At 43.5% G+C, this 23,052-nt stretch overlaps 1 protein-coding gene across 2 annotated transcripts; it reads right to left on the bottom strand.

The window, feature by feature from the left end:
* Positions 1–1,386: 1,386 nt before the first annotated feature.
* On the bottom strand, positions 1,387–22,172 carry f5 (coagulation factor V). 2 transcript variants are annotated; one of them, XM_089002201.1, is made up of 25 exons: positions 21,931–22,172; positions 20,714–20,796; positions 20,271–20,393; positions 16,094–16,306; positions 15,872–16,030; positions 15,206–15,427; positions 14,974–15,139; positions 14,627–14,804; positions 14,468–14,564; positions 14,184–14,389; positions 9,796–9,943; positions 9,517–9,729; positions 7,927–9,442; positions 7,698–7,863; positions 7,373–7,609; positions 6,823–7,036; positions 6,538–6,717; positions 6,357–6,473; positions 6,197–6,268; positions 6,032–6,117; positions 5,808–5,963; positions 2,582–2,726; positions 2,345–2,496; positions 2,088–2,270; positions 1,387–2,001 (listed from the first exon to the last, which is right to left on the bottom strand). In XM_089002201.1, exons 1-25 carry the CDS (start codon positions 22,104–22,106, stop codon positions 1,855–1,857), a joined length of 5,355 nt encoding a protein of 1,784 aa, XP_088858327.1. In that variant the 5' UTR covers positions 22,107–22,172; the 3' UTR covers positions 1,387–1,854. The 2 variants fall into 2 exon arrangements, with proteins under 2 accessions (XP_088858327.1, XP_088858326.1); XM_089002200.1 differs by having other exon boundaries at positions 7,698–7,866; positions 21,931–22,171.
* Positions 22,173–23,052: the final 880 nt, after the last annotated feature.

The following is a 23,052-nucleotide window of genomic DNA, read 5'->3' as shown; positions in this document are numbered from 1 at the left end:
ACTGTGGTGGACCGCTTCTGCAAGTCGGCCCACTTCATTCTGTTAATCAGGTTGCCGTCTGCCATCGAGACGGCTCAGGTCCTGGTTAACCACGTCATCCGTCTCCACGGGATTCCGGTGGACATCGTGTCGGACCGGGTACCGCAGTTCATGTCCAAGGTATGGAAACGTTTCTGTCGGTCCATAGGGGCATCGGCGAGCTTGTCGTCTGGTTACCACCCTCAATACAACGGCCAGACGAAGCGCAAGAACCAGGATCTGGAAGCGGCTCTACAGTGCCTGTGCCTCCATTGTCCAGTGTCGTAGGCCCTCCACTTGCCGTGGGTGGCATACGCGCACAACACCCTGGTCTCCTCAGCCACAGGTCGGTCCCCGTTCATGTCCGCCTGTGGTTAACAGCCGCCACTGTTCCCCACCCAGGAGGGCCAGGTGGAGATCCCGTCTATCTAACACCACCTCAGACGGCCCATTGAGTGTGGAATGAGACCAGAGCCGCCCTGTCGCGCATGGCATCCCAGAACCAACACCTCGCGGATTGTTATCGCCGCCAAGCACCGGTTTACCAGGTCGGGCAGGAGGTGTGGCTGTCCATGAGGGATCTCCGGTTGGCCGGGACATCGCGGGTCCCTTCCACATCGAGGCCATCCTCAGACGGGTCTCGGTTAGGCTCCGGCTGCCACCCACGATGAAGATCCACCCGGTCTTCCACATATTCCTCCTCAAGCCGGTGGAAACCAGCCCCCTAGCTCTGGCACCCGCACCCCGCGCCCTCCCCGGATGGTGGACGGCGCATGGGAAGGGGATTGCAATACCTGGTCGACTGGGACGGCTACGGGCCGGAAGAACGTCAGTGGGTCCCCCGCTCCTGGATCCTCGACCCATCACTCACCCGAGCGTTCCGCTCGGCTCACCCCTCCAAACCGGGTGGGCCGCCAGGGGGCGTCCGTTGAGGGGGGGGGGGCACTGTCACATCCTGATTGGCGCCTGGTGCGCACCACTACCCTCCCTGCTCTCCGGGCTCACTCACCTGATTCCAATCCCACTGATTGTGCCTTGTGGCTATAAAAGCCACCCGGTTCCGCTCGGTTTTCACCGGTGTATTCATCTACTCATGACCCTGTCACACCGCAGTACTCAGGTTGGTCCCGCTCGGCTGCCTCTCGGTTCGGTTGCCGTACCTTCTGTTTTACCCTGCGTGTCTCAGTAAAACCCCTTTTTGAACTACTCTGTCTCCATCGAGTATTTTGGTTCCAGTTCCCTTCTTTTTTCCGTCCGCCGAGATCTGTTGCGTCCCCTCGTGCGGACGTGACAAATGCAATGGCTTAGAAGGCACCGTGATGATTTTGAAATGCAGCATTATGTTGAAAAATGACAACTGTATGGAAATGTTATTAAAATATAACATTTAATTAGCATATATGCATTAATTTAACATAAAACAATTGCTTAATTTGCCATGTGAAACCTCCATATGTGGTATTCTTTAACATACTCTGCTGTAAAATATACATGGTACACTGTAAAGATGACTTGATGTAGTTTTACAGAAATAACCCAGATGCCAAATATTTATACAACTTAGCGATTTTTTTTTTTTTTTTGGGGGGGGGGTTCTTTTTTACAATAAGATCGGATGGACTGTGAAAGATTCAGTCATAATATTTTTGTAGTTTGCAGTGGTGTAACATTTCACCACAACATATGCAGAACCGTTCATTATTCTTTATGGTTCGCAGACTATGTTAAGGAATGAAAGCAAAATAATTTGATAGGCTCAATCAAAACTCAGACATGTTATCATAAATTCAGAATATTTTGATTCATATGGCAATGTGTTGCGCGTGACGATTGATGTCATTCAAAGTTGCAGCCTAACAGCTCTACCCGCAGTGTGATGGAACCCATCCAGGTTCTGGGGATGATTCGGATGAAACGTGAAAAAATGGGAGGGTAGATGAAATTCTTGACATGTTCGTTGTTTTCGGAGTTCCCGAAGAAGATCTGGATTTAGGCATAAACACAGGGAGAGGCAGGTTGGAAATAGTAGGTGGGCTAGTCTTCATCCAGCACCATAAGACAGGAACTACCTTAGCTGGTCGGTCTTCATCGTCCGTGTAGTCGTGCCAGTGGATGCCATTGTCGCTGTACTTTAGAGTGTATGTGGTGACATACATTTCTTTCCCCAAAGACTTGGCTCCTTGAGTGACAATGCCCGTTATCTTCATGATGTCCGGCAGCTCCACCTGAAGCCACTGCTTCATGTCTCTGTACTGCATGAACAATAACAGAGCAGTCATGATTTGTTGAGCGTCTTGAGGTCGTGATGTCCCTAAATGTCCCTTACCTTTGCTTGCCATGCATTGACAGCTCCTTGTTTGTTAAGACGAGCAAAAAAAGGGCTCCAAGGTCCAAAATACCAGTTGGAGTTCACAGAGCTTGCAGAGATGCGCCGGTCCTCGATCAGCCCATTCTCCATCCCAAGAGGGACTGAGCAGCCTGATGAAGTTATAGACCACAAAAGTCACATTTACCTCATTTCGAAGCGTCTCGAATCTTGACATCTCTTAAATTGAAATCTTACCATCGAGCTCACAGCCGTAATACTCCATGCGCACTGTAGGCATGTTGTACCAATGCACAGGATGGAGCCGAATAAACCGTGCAATTACGGGTGGGGAAAACGTGTTTGTTTGTGTCACATAGGCTTCCTGGTTCCCAGTAAACACCTATGTGATACAGCAGCGTTGAGAGGCGAAAATGCACTTTTGTCATAGGAGAGCAGTTTATACTTGCTGTCTAACACAGCATTTATGCATGTTTGTAAAGAATGAGCACATGGTCCCTGAATGGGAGAAAAGTCAGTGACTCCCCATGACCTAAACTGAAACAACGACCAAATCTTCTTGTGTCTGACGTTGCACTGCCCAAAAAAAAATCCAGATGAAAAAAAAAAGAATAAACAATCCACCACGGATTACACATTTCTTTCGGTTGAAAGATTAGGGAAAATAATGTAATGTAATCTAGTTATTTTTCCCCCTCAAACTTGGGAATGCAATTCAAGTTTTTAGGTACTTTTGGAATGTATTTTTCAACAATTAATATTTCGTGCAAAACAATATCACCTCTATTATGCATTAGGAGACTATAGTCAATGCACATGAAGCATGATGACATACAATTGCACTGCACTTCTTAATCATTCAACCTTCTATCCTGTGTGATGGAAACTTTACTTAAAGGACAACCGACACCTCCGGACAAGTTGGGTCCATAATTTATAAAATCACTTCAAATGACTTCTACTGACCGCATTTTACAAAGATTCCACCGCATATAGCTATATTTTTAAGACGCTGAATATTCATGAAGTCATGTTTTTGAGTTGATGACGATGCCCGAAGTGATGTCACAATGGTACCCGCCTGACCTAGAAAGCGACACACAATGCATTTTGGGTACTTTGTTTCATCTAAAAACATTGTGTTGATCGTGAAATTAGAAGGAAAACTACATAAATAATGCAATGGTGACTCGTGTGGCAGCCAATTGCGGTAACATGCATAAAGAAGGTGTAAGTTTACACAAATTCCCAGCGGACAAACCATGCAGCATTTCCAACGGAGCAGAGCAGCCGAGCGTCAGCTGAGAAGCTCCCCGCAGTGCGCGAATCCCCACTTGGATAACCGCTCTCATCCTAACAATGGGTAGAAAGTTGCTTCCAGTGGTGAAAGAGAGCAATCGTCATAATAGTGGAGCAAACCTATCGGAAAAACATTCAGCTGCTGGAAGGAGGAGCTTCTGGCGTCACACGTGTGCCAAGGGTATATAAGTAGCCAGCGTGGAGCAGAGAGATTGGGCGAACCACGGGGCAGAATCGTCTCAGACTCATCTCGGACTCAGACCCAGACAGACACATCGCTCGCAGAGACCTGCTCAGCATCGCACGGAGTTTCACAGCACGACTTGCTCGACTCCACGCTACGATCAAGCTCTGCGCATCATCTGCCTGGAAGATCTGACAACGAACCTACTTACAAATAAAGAGAAACATCAAACTCTTTATTGGCGAGCCAGCCAAGGGGATTTTTTTTCTCTAATCCTCCTCAGCCCAATCAACTCTCCAAATGGAAAGAACCAGATTTCCCAGCCTCCCGTGATCCGGCATCTTCACAGCAAGACCCCTCGATCCGAGCTCCCGATGGGCCGCCACCACCCGTGGGCGCCCCGACCCCACCGTGAAACCTGCCGCACCCTGATGGCCAACATCGTCCAATTCACCTGGCGACTCTGCAACTAGCTGCATCATTTATGTCCATGATCGGACATCGTCGGACATCGCTTATGTCCACGATCGGACATCGTATATGTTCACGATCGGACATCGTCGGACATCGCTTATGTCCACGATGGGACTTTGGGAAGACGCTTCATGGCCAACACGGCCGCCGACGTCAGCGTTCTTCCTCAGCGTCCTGCAGAGCGCCATGGCAGCGCGATCATCGCCACCGTCGCCGATGACCGGCCTGTCCGTGCCCGGCAGCATGACCAACCCCACGCTTCTTCGTCCTCACAATCCCTCATCGATCGACTCAGACTGGCAGTCGTAGAGCACTCTTTGCCGTGCTCCCCCGTACAACGACTTCAGGCACCACAAAACTTCCTCGGCAACCACCCCACCGATGCCTGCCATGCCCGGTGACGTCATCTTGCCTGGCCTCACCATGTCGCAGAATGACTTTTGTTTTTATGTCTTTTTCCTTCATCGCTTTCACCGACTTCGGATCCAGGAGGGGAGCCCTGTGGCGTCACACGTGTGCCAAGGGTATATAAGTAGCCAGTGTGGAGCAGAGAAATTGGGCGAACCACGGGGCAAAATCGTCTCAGACTCATCTCGGACTCAGACCCAGACAGACACATCGCTCGCAGAGACCTGCTCAGCATCGCACGGAGTTTCACAGCACGACTTGCTCGACTCCACGCTACGATCAAGCTCTGCGCATCATCTGCCTGGAAGATCTGACAACGAACCTACTTACAAATAAAGTGAAACATCAAACTCTTTAAGCTAACCGAAGTTAGCGATGGATAACCGTCATTTATACGAAAGTTCGTAACTCTTCATCTTGAAAGTTTAAACAATGTTTTGCATGCACAACCAGTAAACAATCTGCATTGATGTTGACATCTTGTAGCTTAGTATTTGTTATTCATGTCCTTATATGCCACATATCACCCAAGTTGATGCTATATTGCTTATTCACGGAGCTTCATATATGCTTCATATGTCATGTTCTTCACCAGTTTCATCGCTTACGGCCCGAATTGATGCGGAAGGACTTCTTTAATTGATCACAAACACTTATGCTTTCCTCTTCAGAACTATTTCAATCATATTCATAACTGATGAGTAACAAGAAAGGATCTTTTTTTCCGAATCTGAACTCTCTCTGAAGCCATTGTTTTGATTCTGGAGCAAGGCAGTTTGTGAAGGAGTTTCCTGATGTGACGTCACCAACTGGGGGCGGGACCTTTAGAATCTCTACAGTTTTGAGCTCATCAGTGGCAGTTTTTGGCAACTTTAAGTCATTTTTATTGGTGTTTTGCGTTTGACTAAAAATATCAGCCTGCATGTTTTGGGGATTTTAGATGCTATAAAACTTTTTTTTCTGATAGGACTTTTTTCAGTTAGGTAACAAAAAACAATTGTGTCGGTTGTCCTTTAAATCTCCATCTTTAGTCAGCTTTTGCTGGCGTATGAATCATGGTAAAATGGTAAGTAATAGAGTATTTCAAACCCTTCTGACCTTTATTGGGTATTTGCTATCTCCCTTGTAGAGGATCCAGTTCCTGCGGTCGTTGCTGTAGGATATGGAATAATTTGTGACGAATTGGGATTGGAAGATCTGCTTGGCTCCTTGCGTGGCCACCTGACTGATCACCACGGGACGCTGAAAATCCACCTATATGCCAGCAGAGGACAGGCAAGTAACAAATTCTAGCTACATGGATCAGAAACCTTTGGGCATACCTGAATGAAACTATTGCTCTGATCTGTGCTCCATGCATTGTATTTGCCTTTATTGTTCAACCTGGCAAGATGTGGCAGCCAGTATCCTTGAAAGTTGGAAACAATGTAAGATCCTGTCTTTTTTTTTTTTTAACCGATTGCTGAAGATCATTGGCGTGTGACTACCTCGGCTGTTGTTGGCCGTGATCTGTTCGTCTTTCACACTGCCCGATTGCAAGCCCAGAGGGTGGAAGCAGTCTTTTCGAGCACATGAAACAACCATGTCACAAATGATGAACCACATTGAAAGTACTGGATGAGGTTGAACTTGGTGAGTAGCTCGTACCGCTGTCAAGGACTAAGAAGAGAGTTTGCATCCCTCGCTGCTGGTTGACGGCAATTTCTGTCTCCAGCTGCCAAAGGCCAGGCTTTGAGGCGTTCATCTCCAGGGTAGCGAAGCTTCCTGAACATAAAAGTGATCACTCAACTTGTATGATCCCCACGCTAGCGAGGAAGATGTTTTGTACCGGGAAGCAGTGGATAGACTGCATGTCTGTTGCTGGTGGTTGTTGTGTGGAGGAATGTTTGCCCATGGAAGTGAATGCTCTGGAAATCTTTGGGAGATCCCATGTTGATCAGGTGCCACCGGACGAGCTGGTTCGTATACATCCTTAGCCCCTTAAGGCTATAAGTAAGACCATTGATGGCTGTAGAAATATCATACATTGACATTTCAGGTTCTCATATGGTTTACATCAAATTGAGGATTGGGTTGGTGGCCCAATGACAAACATTGTGGGAAACATGATTACAATGGAACTTAAAGGTCTCTTTCAGGATGGGATCCAGAACTCCTCTTCGTCTTTTGCGCTGCATTAGCTCGCGGTTCTCATCATAGTACCAGCTCTGCGACTCATCAAATGTCATGAAAAGCAGCGCAAACTCCCTTGTGTTTGTCACATTTTGGAAAGTGCCCACTGGACACACCAACAAAGGTCCAATCAATCCAGAATTGATATCCTTTTCCTAAAGAGAAATACGTGTTCAAACTTTGTCATACTGCCCGTCCATCCATCCATCCATCCATCCATCCATCCATCCATCCATCCATCCATCCGTCCATCCGTCCATCTACCCAGCCAACCAGCCATCAGTCCATCTACCATCTACGTATTTCAAACATTTTCTATAGCAGGTTATCTGCTGTCAGTTCAACACTTATGCAAATGAAATATCTTGAATGTTTGCCAGTTAATTCACAATTCACCAACACACAGACAATCACTGAAGGGAACTCAATCTTCGCTCCACAACCAATCACCCCTTCCTCCAGGACCAACTCATGCACTTGGAAGTACTCACTGGATTAACACCAGAATAATAAGTCCATGTCTGACAGTGAGGCTCATGTGGCCTATGTGCAGGCCTTAGTGGAACTTTCCAGACATATGTGAAGTTGCCATTGGGTGGAACTTCATTATCATCTCTGTACCAGGGTTTGGAACTATCCTCATAGGACAGACCTTCTGTCCATTTGGTATAGGAAACCCCGTTCGGGTGTAAGGAGAATGGACGATTGGCTTTATTTTTGAACACCACCTGCAGACAGAATAATCATATATTGAACAATAACCAGTTTTAAAGAATACATTACAAAACAAGAACAACCACATTGTGTTTATCTTACCATGATGCTCTGTCCATACTCCGCCTTGATGACGGGACCCAGGATACCAAGATGCTGTTCCTTCTCACCACGGATTTCGGGAGTTTTGAAGAGCCCATCTGTATAACCTCGGAATACCACTTTCTTAAACTTAGTGTTCCGGCTATTGTGGTGTGATCTTTCCTGCCTTCTGTTGAAAATAGATTTGAATTATTTTACTTGTATTGAAAATTGACTATTCTGAGTTTACCTCTGTCCACTGCCAGCATAGTCCCACTCAACCTCTTCTGCAGCAATGAAGTACATCTTGAAATTCGGCCCCGAGTGCTTTCTGTAGTATTTAGCTGTCTCCTCAATGTTGAAATTCTTGATGTCTTGATGAGTGGTGTAGGGATCTTTGTAGTTGACATACTCATATTCGTCTGCATTCAAATCCTGCCTATCTAAAGATAAATGATCAGGCTCGTTTCCTGGGACATAAAACTCATAGTCACTGAAATCTGGCCTAGGCACACCAATGACCACAGGCATGTTAATGAGCTGTGGATCATCTGAGATGGCTCCCGGCGAAGTGGGGCGTGACCCCCTTGGGGTCATGTTCGGGTTAAATCCACGAGGAGAGAGAGGTAAACCGCTTGAAACCTCCGGCTTGTATATTTTCCGCTTCCTTGTTTTCATACCTTGTCCCTTCTGTGGCCACTGTCGGATGTTCACCCTCTTGATTTTTGTTGTCTTTTTGGGTTTCGGAGTTTCCTTCATGTATTTCACCACTTGGTCTGGAATTTCCATTGGTACCTTTTTGGTGGTCCCATCGTATGTCCAGTTGTGACTGTTAGTCTTCTTTGAGGTGGTTTTAATCACTACTGTGTGGTTTTGGTTGAGGTATATAAACACGTCCTCACTGCTTTCTGAATCATTGAAATCCGCTGATGTGAGACCATCAATGGGCTGCGGGATACCTGAGATCCGTGTTTTGTTCAGGGGAGATGTATCATTTGACTTCTGAAGAATAGAACTGGTACCCTTTGTTGAGTTCAGAGGTTCATACTCAAAGCCATTCGTTGCATCGACTCTGTGGACAGCATCAACTGCAGTGCTGTTCTGATTGCTCATGTCAGAGTAGGAAAACACGCCCCCTTGTGTTAGTTGTACTTTTGATTTCTCCTCCAAGCACTGAGAGGTCAGATTATTAACTGTTATGGTTATATTTTCACCTTCTAATTCTGACTTTGCAAGAGTTGGTGCCGTCGGATTGCTCGCTTTGGTTGATATGTTCTCTGACTTTAATGAAGCTGTTGTGTTACAAAATGTTGCTTTCTCCATCTTGGAAGCGCTTTCATTATCACTACTTGGAGCCAACCCATCTTGTGACACGTTTGTACTTATGTATATTGAGTTCTTTGTTCTTATTGTCGATTTTCCATCAGCATCATAGTCAAGGAAAGACAAGTCAAGCTTCTCCACACTGTCCACTGAAGTTTGATTCTTCAGTGACCTGAGGCCTAGCTCACTGGCAAACATCAGCGTTTCATCATCAGTCGCCATTGTACTTGGGGTAGGCTCTTTTGGCTTTGTCATTTCCTCCTCCTTCTTATTAATTATTTCCTTTTTAGTCTGGAGATTCCACATATCAAATTCCAATTTTCCCGGATCTTCGTAGTCGGTGTACTCATAGTGGTGGTCACGGAAGCACTCGACATCTCGGAACTTCAAGCGCATCCCTTTGGTAGTCTCGTGTGAATTCAGCGATGCCAGAAGCCAATCACCTGGTTGTAAAAATATAAAGAAATAGATTCACTTCAAATTATAATATAATATTGTATATAATATGTCAACAAACCAATGTTTTCCATCCTCATTGTAATGGTATCGCCGGTCATTGGGTAGAGGCTAAGGATGTCTTCCATGCGGTTATTCAGTTCAAATGTATGGCCGTAGACCGTTGCCGTCTGAATGTAGTCCTGCGCGCCAATGCTGGACACGTGCCATGTTGCCACTTCACCATTGCAGAAGCCCAAGAGCGCCCCGCTCTCATACACATAGCCATTGATAGCTGTTGGATCAAAAACGTGATTCAACTAACTGCATGCATTTCCAGTCCGATTATAGGTTTACGTACAGTGCATGACATTGGACTTGTAAAAGCTGGCGTCTGCCATGTTGACTTGAGATCGATCACAGAACTGCCGGATGTTGTCCTCCAGGTACCAGCTCTTGTTTTCATCAAACACAGCAAACATGGCCTGTTGCTCTTTGTCTGATTTGACCTGTTGTACAATAATCATTTGTCAGTAGTTTCACAACTGTTGCGAGTTTTATAAATGTAGATGATCAAGCAATACTCTTTAGTTGGGTTAGATCAGGCATGGGCAAACTACGGCCCGCGGGCCACATACGGCCCGTTAGGCTTTTCAATCCGGCCCGCCGAACTTGCCCAAATTATAGTACAAACAGTGTCTAAAACTCATGACAAAAAGCTAGCAAACAACAGGGCAGATAACTGAAAAGTTGCCTGCCCCATTTTTCCCAACTTGAAGCAAAATGAGACCAATCCCATTAAGAAACATTGTCGCAAAGTATAAAGTTTTTTTTTTAATCAAGAATGCACCAACTACAAATGCTGCCTTGCTTAATTTACGGCAAATGCGCATGGCTGTAAATTTTGCTACAGTAGTCGATTGTCATTGTGGTGCACAATGCAACGTTTGCATTGATTCCTACGAGCCACTAAGCCCCTTTCATAAGTCTCATGTACACTTTACAGTCACGGTTTAATGTAAATTTACGTTTTGTAGCGTCACATATGTTGTTAGCTTCTTTTGAATCTTTCTTCTAGTTTGAGGTTCTGTGCATCTATTTTGGAAAATGACATGCAATTGCACGACTTTGTAACGCTTGCGAAAGTCCGGAAGAAAGAAGCAGGCTTCTGATTGGCTGCCGAGCCGAGTATGCAAATTTCAACTGCAGGTAGTCTATGTTTGTGTGCTCGGCGACGGTACACGTGTTTTGTTAGCGCGTGAAGGCGAGAGCGTCAGTGAGGAGTTTGTTGAGCGCGCGGTCAGGACAAACCATCTATGATTTGGCGGAATTTAACACAAGTAGGTATTATTGAGCTTGAATATTTCGTTGTGTAATAATATGTTTTGAATGTTGAAAGTGATTCCATTTTTCAATAAATGTTGATTTCTTTGCCCCTTCGATGGAAACTTAAAAACAGACGCAATCTTGATAAATCACAGTGCATATGTTATTTTAATCTATTTCCATTTCCTCCTCCAAGTATCTGCGAAATAGTTTGTAAATGCCATATCTTGCATATTCCTTGAGACAAATTTATTAACTGATCAGGGATATTTTTCACATTTGAAAGACAGTTAATAAATTGGGTTGTAGTGTTTTTACTGTGCTATGAGGTTTGTACATACTACATTTAAAGGACAACCGGCACCATTTTTTGTTTTTGTTTCCCACTGACATCAGAAAAACGTTTTATAGCATCTAAAATACCCAAATCAGGCAGGCTGATATTTTTAGTTAAATGAAAAACACCAATAAAAATGACTTCAAAATGAATCCGGAAATGGCCAGTTTCAGAAGGTTTCTCGAGAATCAAAACAATGGCTTCAGATTCGGAGAAAATGTTTTCTTGTTCTTGTTCTTCTGAAGAGGAAAGCATAAATGTTTGCAATTGATTCTAGGAGTCCTCCCATATCAATTCGAGCCGTCAATGACAGCAATGTAGCACCCAGAAAAAGCAGAAGATTGCGCCCAAGCTCCGTTGGAAATGGGCTGATTTGTCAGCTGGGAATTTGTGTCAGCGAATATCAAATAGTTGTCTTGGTGCAACACACAACGATTCACCATGGCGTTATTTATGTGTTTTCCTTCTAATTTCGCCATCAACACGGATTAACACGAAGTTTTCAGACTAAACAAAGTACCCAAAATGCATTGTATGTCGCTTTCTCGGTCAGGGCGGTCCAAACGTGACGTCACATGGGGATCGTCATCAACTCGAAAACAAGACTTCATATATTCAGCGCAAGTCTTAAAACGTAAACTATAGCTATATGCTGTGGAATCTTTGTAAAATACGCTCAGTCGAAGTCATTTGAAGTGATTTTATAAATTATGGACATAACTTGTTCGGAGTATTTCCGGCCCAAACACTCCCTCCAAATGCTCCTGGCCCGGCCCCTCTGTCAAATTTTAGAACCCAATGCGGCCCGCGAGTCAAAAAGTTTGCCCACCCCTGGGTTAGATGATGCTTTATAACAGGAAATTATGATCTTTCTTTGGGCTTTGAACATCCAACAGTGGCCACAGAAAGGACTAGGTATGAAAACAAGGAAACAGAAAGTATTATTTCTACTGGCTTAGAGATAGTAGAAACAATCCAGATCACGTCGTATTTGCACCTTGTCAATGGAACTGGCTGGTATTGATTCTTACACTTTTGTTAGGAGTCACAGGAGGAAAAAAGGAATTCAAGCATGTGGGGGACATTTAAATTCCACTCAGGAAAATCCCATGATATGTCGAAGCTGTTTCTTAATCCTCTGTCGATTAATCATAGCACTGTAGTGAATGTAGCTCCACTGTACACCCTGTCTGGTACTGCATTCTCTGGACTATAAGGCACACTTTCAATGAATGACACATTTTAAAACCTTTTCAAATATAAGATACACCACATTATAGGGTGCAAACTTAAATGAATTACATATTTTAAAACTTCCATATACTGTATAAAATGCATGGTCAGATTTTCAAAACAATTGCCTGAGACACGACGGAGGAACCCTGCTTTCCTTTGGGTGGTTCTCTGATTGGATTTCATCTCTGCTTACACTTAACACCTGAATTTGAGGAATCTCTCTCTCTCTGTCACTTCAGTGTATTCACTCAGTTTTTGTGTAGGGGTTAATAAATGTTACCGCCATGCATCCATGCATTTCTCCTGAAATGCATTTCTCATTTCTCCTGAAAGTCATTAACAAAGGTGTTGAATTCAGATGGGATTAGATTAACCTTTATTAGTTTCACAGTCGATATATTCACACTTCAATATTTTGACGAACAGTGAAAAGTGGGTTTATACAGTGAGACCTCAACTTACGAACACCTTATATTCCGAACTGTTCGTCTTACGAATGTCAAATTTATGAAAATTAAGCCTTATAATAAGAACTATTTTCATATTACACACTTCGGCGAAAGTGTGTAGACATAATCTTCTGCGGAAGAACACCAAAGTACACGACCTTCGGCTCTGGCGGAGTGATCTTCGGCAACCGAACAGCGCTCCAGCCGGCAGTCCTTTCCACACCCCTTCTCATTGAATGCACACGTCGATCGCCTCGGAGCTTTTTGCAGATAATTTTACGATTATGGCACCGAAAAAAAACCCCACCACAGGCTAGTGTTCAGCCCAAGAAGAAACAAAATAAAATCACTGTCGCTGAGAAGAAGGAGATAATTGAAACACACAAACGAGGTGTGCGTTTGTGTGATTCAGTGGGCGAGCACGGCTATGCTAAATCAACCATTGCTACCATCCTTCGCAAGAAAAAAGCCATTGAAGGTGTGTGTGTTGCTAAAGGTGTTTCCGTGCTCTCAAAGCGACAGTCTTGGGCAATCGAAGAAGTTGAAGAACTTCTGTTAATTTGGATTAACAAAAAGCAGCTATCCGGTGACAGCGTGAGTAAACCTATTTTATGCAAGAAAGCACGGCTAATTCACGCCGATATCGTCATGCGCCAACCTGGAAGTTCGGCGCTTATTGAGGATTTTAAAGGCTTGCTTCGAGAACATCTGAGGGGGAGGAGGACGACATGGCTGCAGCATCAAGTGAGCTCATAAAGGCAATGTTGGCAATGTGGAATGATGTGCAGTTCCATCCAGAAAAGACTGTGGCTATGACAATCATCAACATGATGACAAGTCAGAAAGCAACAGGTGTCAATTAAGAGGGTTTTAATCAGCAAAAATGATGAGGAGTCTCCAAAGAAAAAAGAAGAGAAGCCACACCAGAGGTTAAGTTACCAACAGTCCTTATGGAAGGTGACTCTCCTTCCATAAGATATCAACGACCATCAAAAAGGTTATTTTACAGCACAGTTTATTTCTTTAATTACAGTCCTCATGTAATGTTCCTCTCTTTCCAAACAGCAAGTCCCTTTGACCTTCGACCTCCAACACCATTCCATCAAGCCATCAATGACCATCACAAATGTAAATAAAGTGACTTTATGATACAATGCAGTGTATTTATTTCATTACAATACAATATCACATTTATTATACATAGGATAAGGTAGGTTGTGTGTAGCTTTAAGGCTTATTTAGTTGAAAAGTATATTTTATGGAAACCCGGGAACAGATTATTCCCATTTTAATGGTTTCCTATGGGAATTTTTTTTTAGATACACACTTTTCACCTTACACACTCTGTCTGGGAACCAATTAAGTTTGTAAGTTGAGGTCTCACTGTACTATTAATTTTACCTGCACATTCCTGACATTGAGTGACTGGCTCTTGCAGATGAGGAGCGGTCCGATCAGACCTGAGGCAATGTCGCGTGGCGTGTCCACGGCGCTGTGGTACATTCGTGTCAGACACCTGGAGTCTCCTTTCAGAGGCCCGTCCTCCTCGGCCACTCGCCAAACATACGTGAACGTCTCGCCCGGCTGGACAGCATGTGTCTTGTTGCCTTAAAATCACAGACACGTTTGTGTCAGAGTTGTTTCAGAAGAGTTTCACTTTTAATGTGTAAAGAGAAGTCGACTACCTCCTTCTGGGTAGTTCATGCCCTCTTCTGACTTTTCGATTGTTAGTCCATGTGGATAGATGCTGTATGGCCTGGAGGCCATGTTCTTGAATACAATCTGTAAATGGATAATTTAGGTCAGTTGATTTAATGCTGTCGTTCTCCTGAAGCTGGTCTTACCTTGATGACGTCTCTGACTTGCGCTCTTATTACCGGGCCCAAAATGCCAAGCTCACTTTTCCTCTGCATGCTCTCAATACGCTCTGTGAAAGACTCATTGTACAATGTGTACCTGACCTTCTTGTATTTCCTTCCAATGCGGGTTGGTGACTGCTGCAGGTACTGGAGCTTATAGCTCCTAAATACAAATATCAGGAGATAGAGGTCTATCAGATAAGCCTTGGCCTTCACTAATAATACAGCCCATTATAATGATTCTTGAATTAAACACACTTAGGGTGTTCATCTTCAGAGCAATAGGGAATCGATCATGTAACTAAAATGATTGATAAGTAGCGATGTCATACTTGTCAATGTATTCTGGCATATTGGGTGCATAGTCCCAGACGACCTCCTCAGCAGCGATGTAATATGTCCACTCCCTGCTTTCGCGCCTTTGCTCGAGGGTCATCCTCCGCCGGGGTGCTTGAATGCCCTCACATTCTTTGACATCCAAGAAGGCATGCATGCCCTCTACAATATGTTTGTTTGTCAAGGCAATGTCACTCGAAGATGATTGATGTTGCTGCGTGTATTGACCTTCAATATGCTTGAGCACGTGCGATGATATCATCCAGCGGCCAATGTGCACAGGCACCATGCTGGCGGTGGTCGAGGAGGCACTGATGAGACCCAGGGATGACACCTTGTGGCGCATGTGCTGCAGCACCTGCCCTGTGATGTGCACCGAGAACAGCTCCGGCTCAGTGCTCATGGCCAGCAGGTAAAGACTCACAGACGAATATGCGCATACGCTCAAACCTGCAAAACAAGCACATTGCTGACATTCAATATTTGGTCAAACCATTTGGTTGTAAACACAGTTTTGTTGATTTGAGTTAAGATGATTTGAGAACAATCTGGATTGTGTTTTTCCACATAATTTATGTTGTTATGTTTTATATATGGATGGATGGATGGATGGATAGATAGATAGATAGATAGATAGATAGATAGATAGATAGATAGATAGATAGATAGATAGATAGATAGATAGATAGATAGATAGATAGATAGATAGATAGATGGATGGATGGATGGATGGATGGATGGATGGATGGATGGATGGATGGATGGATGGATGGATAGATAGATAGATAGATAGATAGATAGATAGATAGATAGATAGATAGATAGATAGATAGATAGATAGATAGATAGATAGATAGATAGATAGATAGATAGATTAGGACCTGTATGTCTTACCAGGCAGCACTCCCTTGGTATAGCCATTAATGGTGTGGTGGACGTGGTCTAAGGAGTTGTCCTTTGGCTTATAGATACTTTCTCGCTCGTCAAAGACCCCAAAGAGTAGGACCAACTCTCGTTTGACACCAAATGGCATGTCTGACTTGTCCAAGGTCCCTGCAACAAACATGCCATCCATATCAATATTGTACGTTCCCTTCAAAAGTCAAATGTTCTAACCATTTTTGCAGATGAGCAGAGCGCCAATGAGGCCAGAGTTGAAGTCCTCCACCAAATTCATGTGGGAGATGTACGAGTAGGTGAGGCAGGTGGGGTCATCAGGTTTGGGCGAGATGTCAGGTGTCACCTCCCAGTAGTATACATGCTCATTGCCAGGTTTAACCACGTCATCCTCCTTTTCTTTTAGAGAGGTGTTGTCAAAGTACTGAGCTCCTGAAATATAGTCATGTCACTGTTACCACTCCACACTTCATACTTTTCCACTTATCAATTTAGAGAAGATCATCGGTGTCTCCCCCCCATCCCTTCAGGACATTTACAACACCCGCCTCACCCGCAGAGCCATTAGGACCGCTGGCGATCCCACCCAACCCTTCCACAGCCTCTTCAGCCTGCTGCCATCGGGTAGGAGACTGCAGAGTCTCCGAGCCAAGACCAGCAGGCTCAAGGACAGTTTCTGCCACCAGGCAGTCAGGAAACTCAACTCCTTCCCAGCCCAGCCCCCCCTGCCCCTTCCCACTGCCACACTAACCGAACTCTGAGTACATGCTGTACTCTTTCTCGTTTTTTTTCTGCAAGGCCTCACTTCAACCCTTTTTGTTGTTGTTTGTTTTTGCACTACTATATTACGTCCCTTTATATACGACACTACCTCTCTTTACATACGTCACTACCTCACTTTACATATGTCACTACCGCACTTTGCATTCAGAAATTACATGTATTGTCTGTTGTCAATTGTATGTATTGTATTTTTTAGCCACAGTATAAGTGCCTTGCACGCTCGGTCCGAGAGGACATTATTTTCATCTGTGCTGTATGTCATGCATATTAGCATATTTGACAATAAAGCTGACTTTTACTTTGACTTTTGACTAGAACAGTGTTTAGTTGAGTGTGAGGCCTATAAGGCCTGCTATGCTGGAATTAAAGCCATCAGTAACAACGACGTAAAAAAACAAACTCCAATTAAGTTAGGGTGTCGTGGCAAATACAGTGGGGCCTTGGCTTACGAACTTAATAGGTTCCCAGACAGAGTGTGTAAGGCGAAAAGTGTGTATCCCAAAAATTAATTTCCCATAGGAAACCATTAAAATGAGAATAATCCGTTCCCAGGTCTCCATAAAATATAATTTCAACTAAATAAGCCTTAAAACTACACACAACATACCTTATTCTATGTATAATAAATGTGCTATTGTATTGTAATGAAAGAAATACACTGCACTATATAATAAAGTCACTTTATTTACATGTTTGATGGTCGTTGATGGCTCTTAATTGACACCTGTTGCTTTCTGACTTGCCAGGTCTTACGAAACTGAGGCATCACATTATCATTCATCATGTGTATGATTCTCATAGCCACAGTCTTTTCTGGATGGAACTGTTCAATAAAAGCCTGCACATCATTCCACTTAGCAGCCATCTCCTCCTCCTCGCCCTCAGATGACAACTCCTGAATGGCTTGCTTCTGATTGTCATCTTGAAGGCAAATCAAATCCTTTGTGTTGAGGACCTCATTATGGTCAGCAACAAGCTCCTCGATGTCATCTGCATCCACTTCGAGTCCCATGTTCTGTCCAATAGTAGTGGAGAGTGTGTAACGCGAAAAGTAGTGCTTAATCCAAGGTTTCATTTTCATAAATTTAACGTTCGTAAACTGAAAATTTTGTAAGGCAAGGTGTTCGTAAACTGAGGCCCTACTGTATAAAGAAACACAGAATACAACGATTGTTAAATGCTTTTCAATTTTTCAGACATGTTTAGTTGAATATGTATGAATACAATATACTGCATGTAATGTCAGTGTCTGAAACTCATGACAAAAAGTTAGCGGACGCCAGGGCAGACAACTCTGAAAAGTTCCCTGCCCAGCCATAAAGTTGCCTGCCCCATTTGTCACAACTTCAAACACAATAAGATGACTAATCGCAAAAAAAAAAAAAAAATGTTGCGAAGTATAAAGGATTTTTTTATTAAGGAAGTACCTACCACAAATGCTCCCTTGCTTAATTTATGGTAAATATCCCTTGTTGAAGATTTTGCTCCATTTGTCGTTTGTCGTCATGGTGCACGATGCAATATTTGCGTTGCGTTGTCTGCTAAAGGCCATGTGGACTGGTCTTTCTAAGCGCCTTTCAAAACTCTCAAGTCCACTTTACAGTCACGGTATAGTCCGAAGCATGAAACAGGCTTCTGATTGGCTGCCGTGCGAGTATGCAAATTTCCAAACGAACGTTCGTTTGCAAATTGCTAAACGAACTTCCATTTGGCAATTTCTGTCGCGGCTTGGAATTGAAGTGGATTTATGTGGGACAGGAGATGTGAGACAATCTCTTCGTCAATGGATGCTACAGCTGCGTGTTTGCTTTTAGTCGACGGGCACATTCCACCATGATGTCCCTGATCCACTGGTGAAGAGACGCTTTGATCCACTCCTCTTTCATGTGGAACCGCTTTGTGTAACTAAGAGGGTACAGAAAGTGCTTAAGCTGTTTTTTGTGTTGTCATGTTATTCGTTATTTAGTTTTTTTTGTTCTTTTGACTTCAAGACGCCGCCGCGAGAGTGGCTGTCTTTCCAACAGCTCCTGTATTTTGTTTTTCTACTTTCATTCCTTTCATAACTTTGCTGCTGTGAAATGTAAATGTCTCCACTGCGAGACTAATAAAGGCAAATCCAATCCAATCCAATATTATTCTCTGAAATCATTTGACCATTAACTATTTGGCATGGACTATTTGGCATGGATGTATGTAGCTTATTAGATAACTTGTTGGATCAATAGGATGCAACAAGTATTCATTTTAAGTGTCTAATGTTCTCCTAACCCCTTCCCGTTGCTGATAGGCTTGGTCGAGATGATGTCATCGCTGCTGTGTGATAAAACTAGGTTAAAGGGGCGAGCTTTGCTCTGTTGGCTTCCCGTTCCGACTAGAGATGTTCTTCTATTGTTTACGAGAATAAAGTGTTTTTTTTTCTGTTCACCATCTATGGTCCCAGCTGGTATTTCATCATAAAACTCCGAACCAGAAGAGATACAAGAATTAGAATCCAACAATCCACTCTCCATACGGTTTGCGACGAGACCCTTGTCAATGTAAAATTCTAATATATGGCCTTCCGGTACGTGTATGCAGTTTGTAGATTTTTTTTCATTTGATTTGTTATTTTTCACATAACACCCTTGATGTGCTGTCATATCAATCTAATCAACCCATGCCCTTCAGAATCAGCAATACTGAGCGATGGAACTGAAACAATTTTAGTCAGATAACTCATTCTTAAACGAGACAGATTTACCTCACAAGGCCAGATCACTGTCCAACCATAACATTGGCATTACAGTGAACCCTCGTTTATCGCGGGAGATAAAGCCTCTTTTTGAATAGTTTAAAGAACGGTGTTGTAAAACAGTATTTTTCTGCTGCGCCTATTCGTCCTGACTCCGTTTTTTCTACTGAGGGAGTCTTTCTCTTAGAGAACATTGTTATCGGTAGTTGTTGGCACTCTTTTTTTTTAGCAAGAAGATTTTTATAAACCGACATGGCCCACTTTCTAGAAGCAGAATGGTCCATGAGCTGTTCAAAGCCAGTGTGTTTGATTTTATTCTGCTTTGTTTGCAGTGTTGTTTGTAGTGTTTTTTCTTTTACTTTGTTTACACATTTGCATGCCATTAATAAAAAAATAAGATAAAAATATCCTGAAAAAAAATCCACGATGGACTGAAGCCACGATAAGTGAACCGCGAAGTAGCGAGGGATCACTGTACTTGGGTCACAGCAAACATTTTACAGTTAAGTTTAACTGGAAAAATATGCCCATATCATTTTACTCAATGTTCTTTCTACAGCTTTCATAATTCTGGAATGCCTCGCATATACACTTCCTTCCATGAAATCATGTTAGGTTTCATTTCCTCTCCGGTAGATCCTCCATTTGAGTGTTTGCTGAGGCAGCCTCATGTTGGACTTCAGTACTGCTCCATTTGATCATCTCTCTGCACGGGTTAATATTTTAAAACTAGACAAACAACTTTGTTTGTTGTGCTGATCCACTCTGCATGTTTTTTAGTACCATGACCAATATCATGACCAGCCCGCACACAAATGCACACACCTGCTCACACACGCACGTCATAGTGGTCAACCAAAGTTTGGTTCAACAGGAACTCACCCTCAGAGTTCTTCCCATAAGCAATGCCGTGTGGGTGGAGGTTGTGTGGTTCTGACGCCATATTTCGGAAAGTGACCACGATAGTCTCATTCTCCTCGGCCCTTAAAGTGGGCCCAAGCAAACCTGCCGGCATGGAAAAATTAAATTAATTATTATACATTCACCTTACCCTATTCGTGTATCTAGGGCCTCAGAGCCCCCCCCCCCCCCCCTAAATTCAGTAAAAATATGATACAGCAATCTACATGTAAGTAATGACTTATTGTGATATCTAGTTAAGATACAGTAGGTTGTTATTTTAAAACAACATGATACACACATTTCATTGTGAATTGACTTCAGTGCAAGCGATTTACCTGGAAGTTTGAGATTCTGTGATGTGAATACAATGACCTAAACATAACATTTCCATTTGAATATGTATATACAGTACAGTATATTACCTAATGAGGGGTGATGAACCTTAGCCCGTGTGAAGCCTTTCTCATACTCCCGGAAAACCACTTTCTTGTACGTGGGATTGAACCTGAATAATAAAAATCATGAAGAGATAAATAAAAAACCTCAGTGGAGAAAAGCCACGCTGACCCCCATATGCGGTATCAACAAAAGATATGGCATCGGCGACAGTGAAGGGAATCTCACAATACTGTACAACCAGGACAGTTTGTATTGTTGCCATCACTTACAATCATTGATACAAGATGCTATGATTGACTCTAAGAGGTTGATGAAATGATCGACTATGAGGAACTGCATGAATACGTCTAATTGCCAATGCACTGGAACTTCTAAACTCAAACACATGCAACGGGAGATGGACTGGAATTCTCAAGGGATTCTAATCTCCCCAATGTCAATCAAACTATAATGATAAAGGAAATGTTGTGGTACTTCAGTACAGTAAGCATCTGAATGGACTAGTGCAGTTGATGGCAAAGAGGATCAGTGTGATTTGTTTTAATATTTCCACAGTTTTTAATTTTGATTTGTGGATTTCAGTCAGATTGGAATATTAATTTCATTTCATTGCAATGTGATCGATATTTTGTCAAATTATCATCTTGGTATGACGTTTGTCAATTTTGGTTCTTTAATTATTTTTGGAAAATAATTGACTTGTGTCTTTCACTCCTAAGATTTTTTTTATTGAAAAAAGAAACATCACATTAGTGAATGTTATTTTTGTGTGTGTTTTTTTACAAAATGTATATACATTTGAAAGACAAGATGAAAACCTATACTCAACATCAAGTCTTGAAACAAATATTTCCCTTTTTATTACACCCTTTTTTGGTCTTTGTGTTGTGACCACAGGAGTGAAACAGTAGTATCAAAGCGGAGTGTGATAACAACCATAGAACATGAGGTTTCAAAACATTGTAAATTGGCTCTGGGTGACAGTGTCACTCTGTAATGACTGCCTCATGTCTATCTAAAGGTGAGACGTTTTATTTCACTTTATTACAGTGTTCATCTTGGGTATTATGCTTATGATTTAAATTGTCTAATTAGAGAGGGGACAACTTTGAAATGACTATATGAAATGACTATATATACACAACCAATTGTCACTATCACAGAACAGGATGTGGTCTGTTTTGAACGTTCACTTGCAATAATTAAAAACATTGTGAAGTGGAAAAATGTGTCCACCGACCTGTGTGTGTCATTGCCATTGTAGTTCCAGTCGATTTCCACAGCAGCTATGTAATATTCTCTTTTCTTGACTTGGTCCTGCTGGTTGGCTCCAACGTGGAAAGGTGAGGAGGCCAGAAGAGTCAAAAGGAAACTTGAAAAGATACCTGGATCTCCAGTCCAGACACCAAACCTCATGTCTGAGTGTGATCCTTCCAAAAGTGTGTTAGCTGTTCCAAAACTATTCAGCTTGTGCTGTGTGTGTGCTTGTTTGTGTGCGTGTATGTGTGTGCGTCCGTGTGTGTGTGTGTGTGTGTGTGTGTGTGTGTGTGTGTGTGTGAGGGACAGAGGGAGGGAGGGAGAGACAGAGAGATCCGTAGACACTTCGCAGAGGAGAGCGGGACTCCCTTCACACAGTGCCACCTCCTCAAGCTTCAGGGCCGTGCCTGCCGCCTTGAGTTCGTGGATGTCCGGATCCTCAGATTGGGCAGCAGCAATCTCTGAAAAATCCACCCCGAGCTGGACTGGACATACGATCACGCGTGACAAGCAATCAGCCACAAGGTTACATTTTCCAGCCACATGCCGAATGTCTGTTGTGGAGTCTGAAATGGCTGCTCTGCACCATTGCTGTCGGTCCGACCACAGTGAGTGGTCCATGATCCACATAGTCGGTGAAACGGCGGCCCTCGAGGAGGAAACGAAAATGGTGCGTCGCATTATAGAGTGCGAACAACTCTCTGTCGAAAACACTATACTTGCGTTTGTTATCTTGCAGCTTCCGACTGAAAAATGCAAGGGGCTGCCAGTTGTTCTCCACAAGCTGCTCGACCACCGCCCTTACGGAAAAATCAGACGCATCGGTAGTCCAAGGTACTTGTGCGATTGAGATCGGGTGGGCCAGAAGAGTTGCACTCGCGAGGGCGTCCTTGGCTTGTTGAAAGGACTGTGCCGGTTGCGGAGACTACTCGACGGGATACTTAGCCTTCTTATTTCTCAAGGCGCCGGAGAGGGGTTGCAGGAGGTGAGCTGCGCGAGGAAGGAACTGATTATAACAATTAACCATGCCCAAAAACTCCTGCAGAGCCTTAATTGTGGCCGGGTGTTCCCTTACCTGCACTTTCGCAGGTAAGGGAATGGCGCC

Source organism: Hippocampus bargibanti, linkage group LG08 (assembly GCF_051943395.1).
Source record: "Hippocampus bargibanti isolate YZ-2025 linkage group LG08, ASM5194339v1, whole genome shotgun sequence".
Taxonomy (NCBI): Eukaryota; Metazoa; Chordata; class Actinopteri; order Syngnathiformes; family Syngnathidae; genus Hippocampus; species Hippocampus bargibanti.
This window is presented reverse-complemented; position numbering and strand designations above follow the sequence as displayed.

Bases quoted from the DNA above. Each gene is read 5' to 3' on its own strand.
- f5 (XM_089002200.1), bottom strand. From the start codon at position 22,106: ATGAGGTTTGGTGTCTGGACTGGAGATCCAGGTATCTTTTCAAGTTTC. The intron at 7,867-7,926 runs GTAAACTCAGAA...TATTTTCAACAG, and splicing joins TATGCTGGCAGTGGACAGAG to AAGGCAGGAAAGATCACACC. The intron at 2,002-2,087 runs GTAGTTCCTGTC...GCCTAAATCCAG, and splicing joins ATGAAGACCGACCAGCTAAG to ATCTTCTTCGGGAACTCCGA.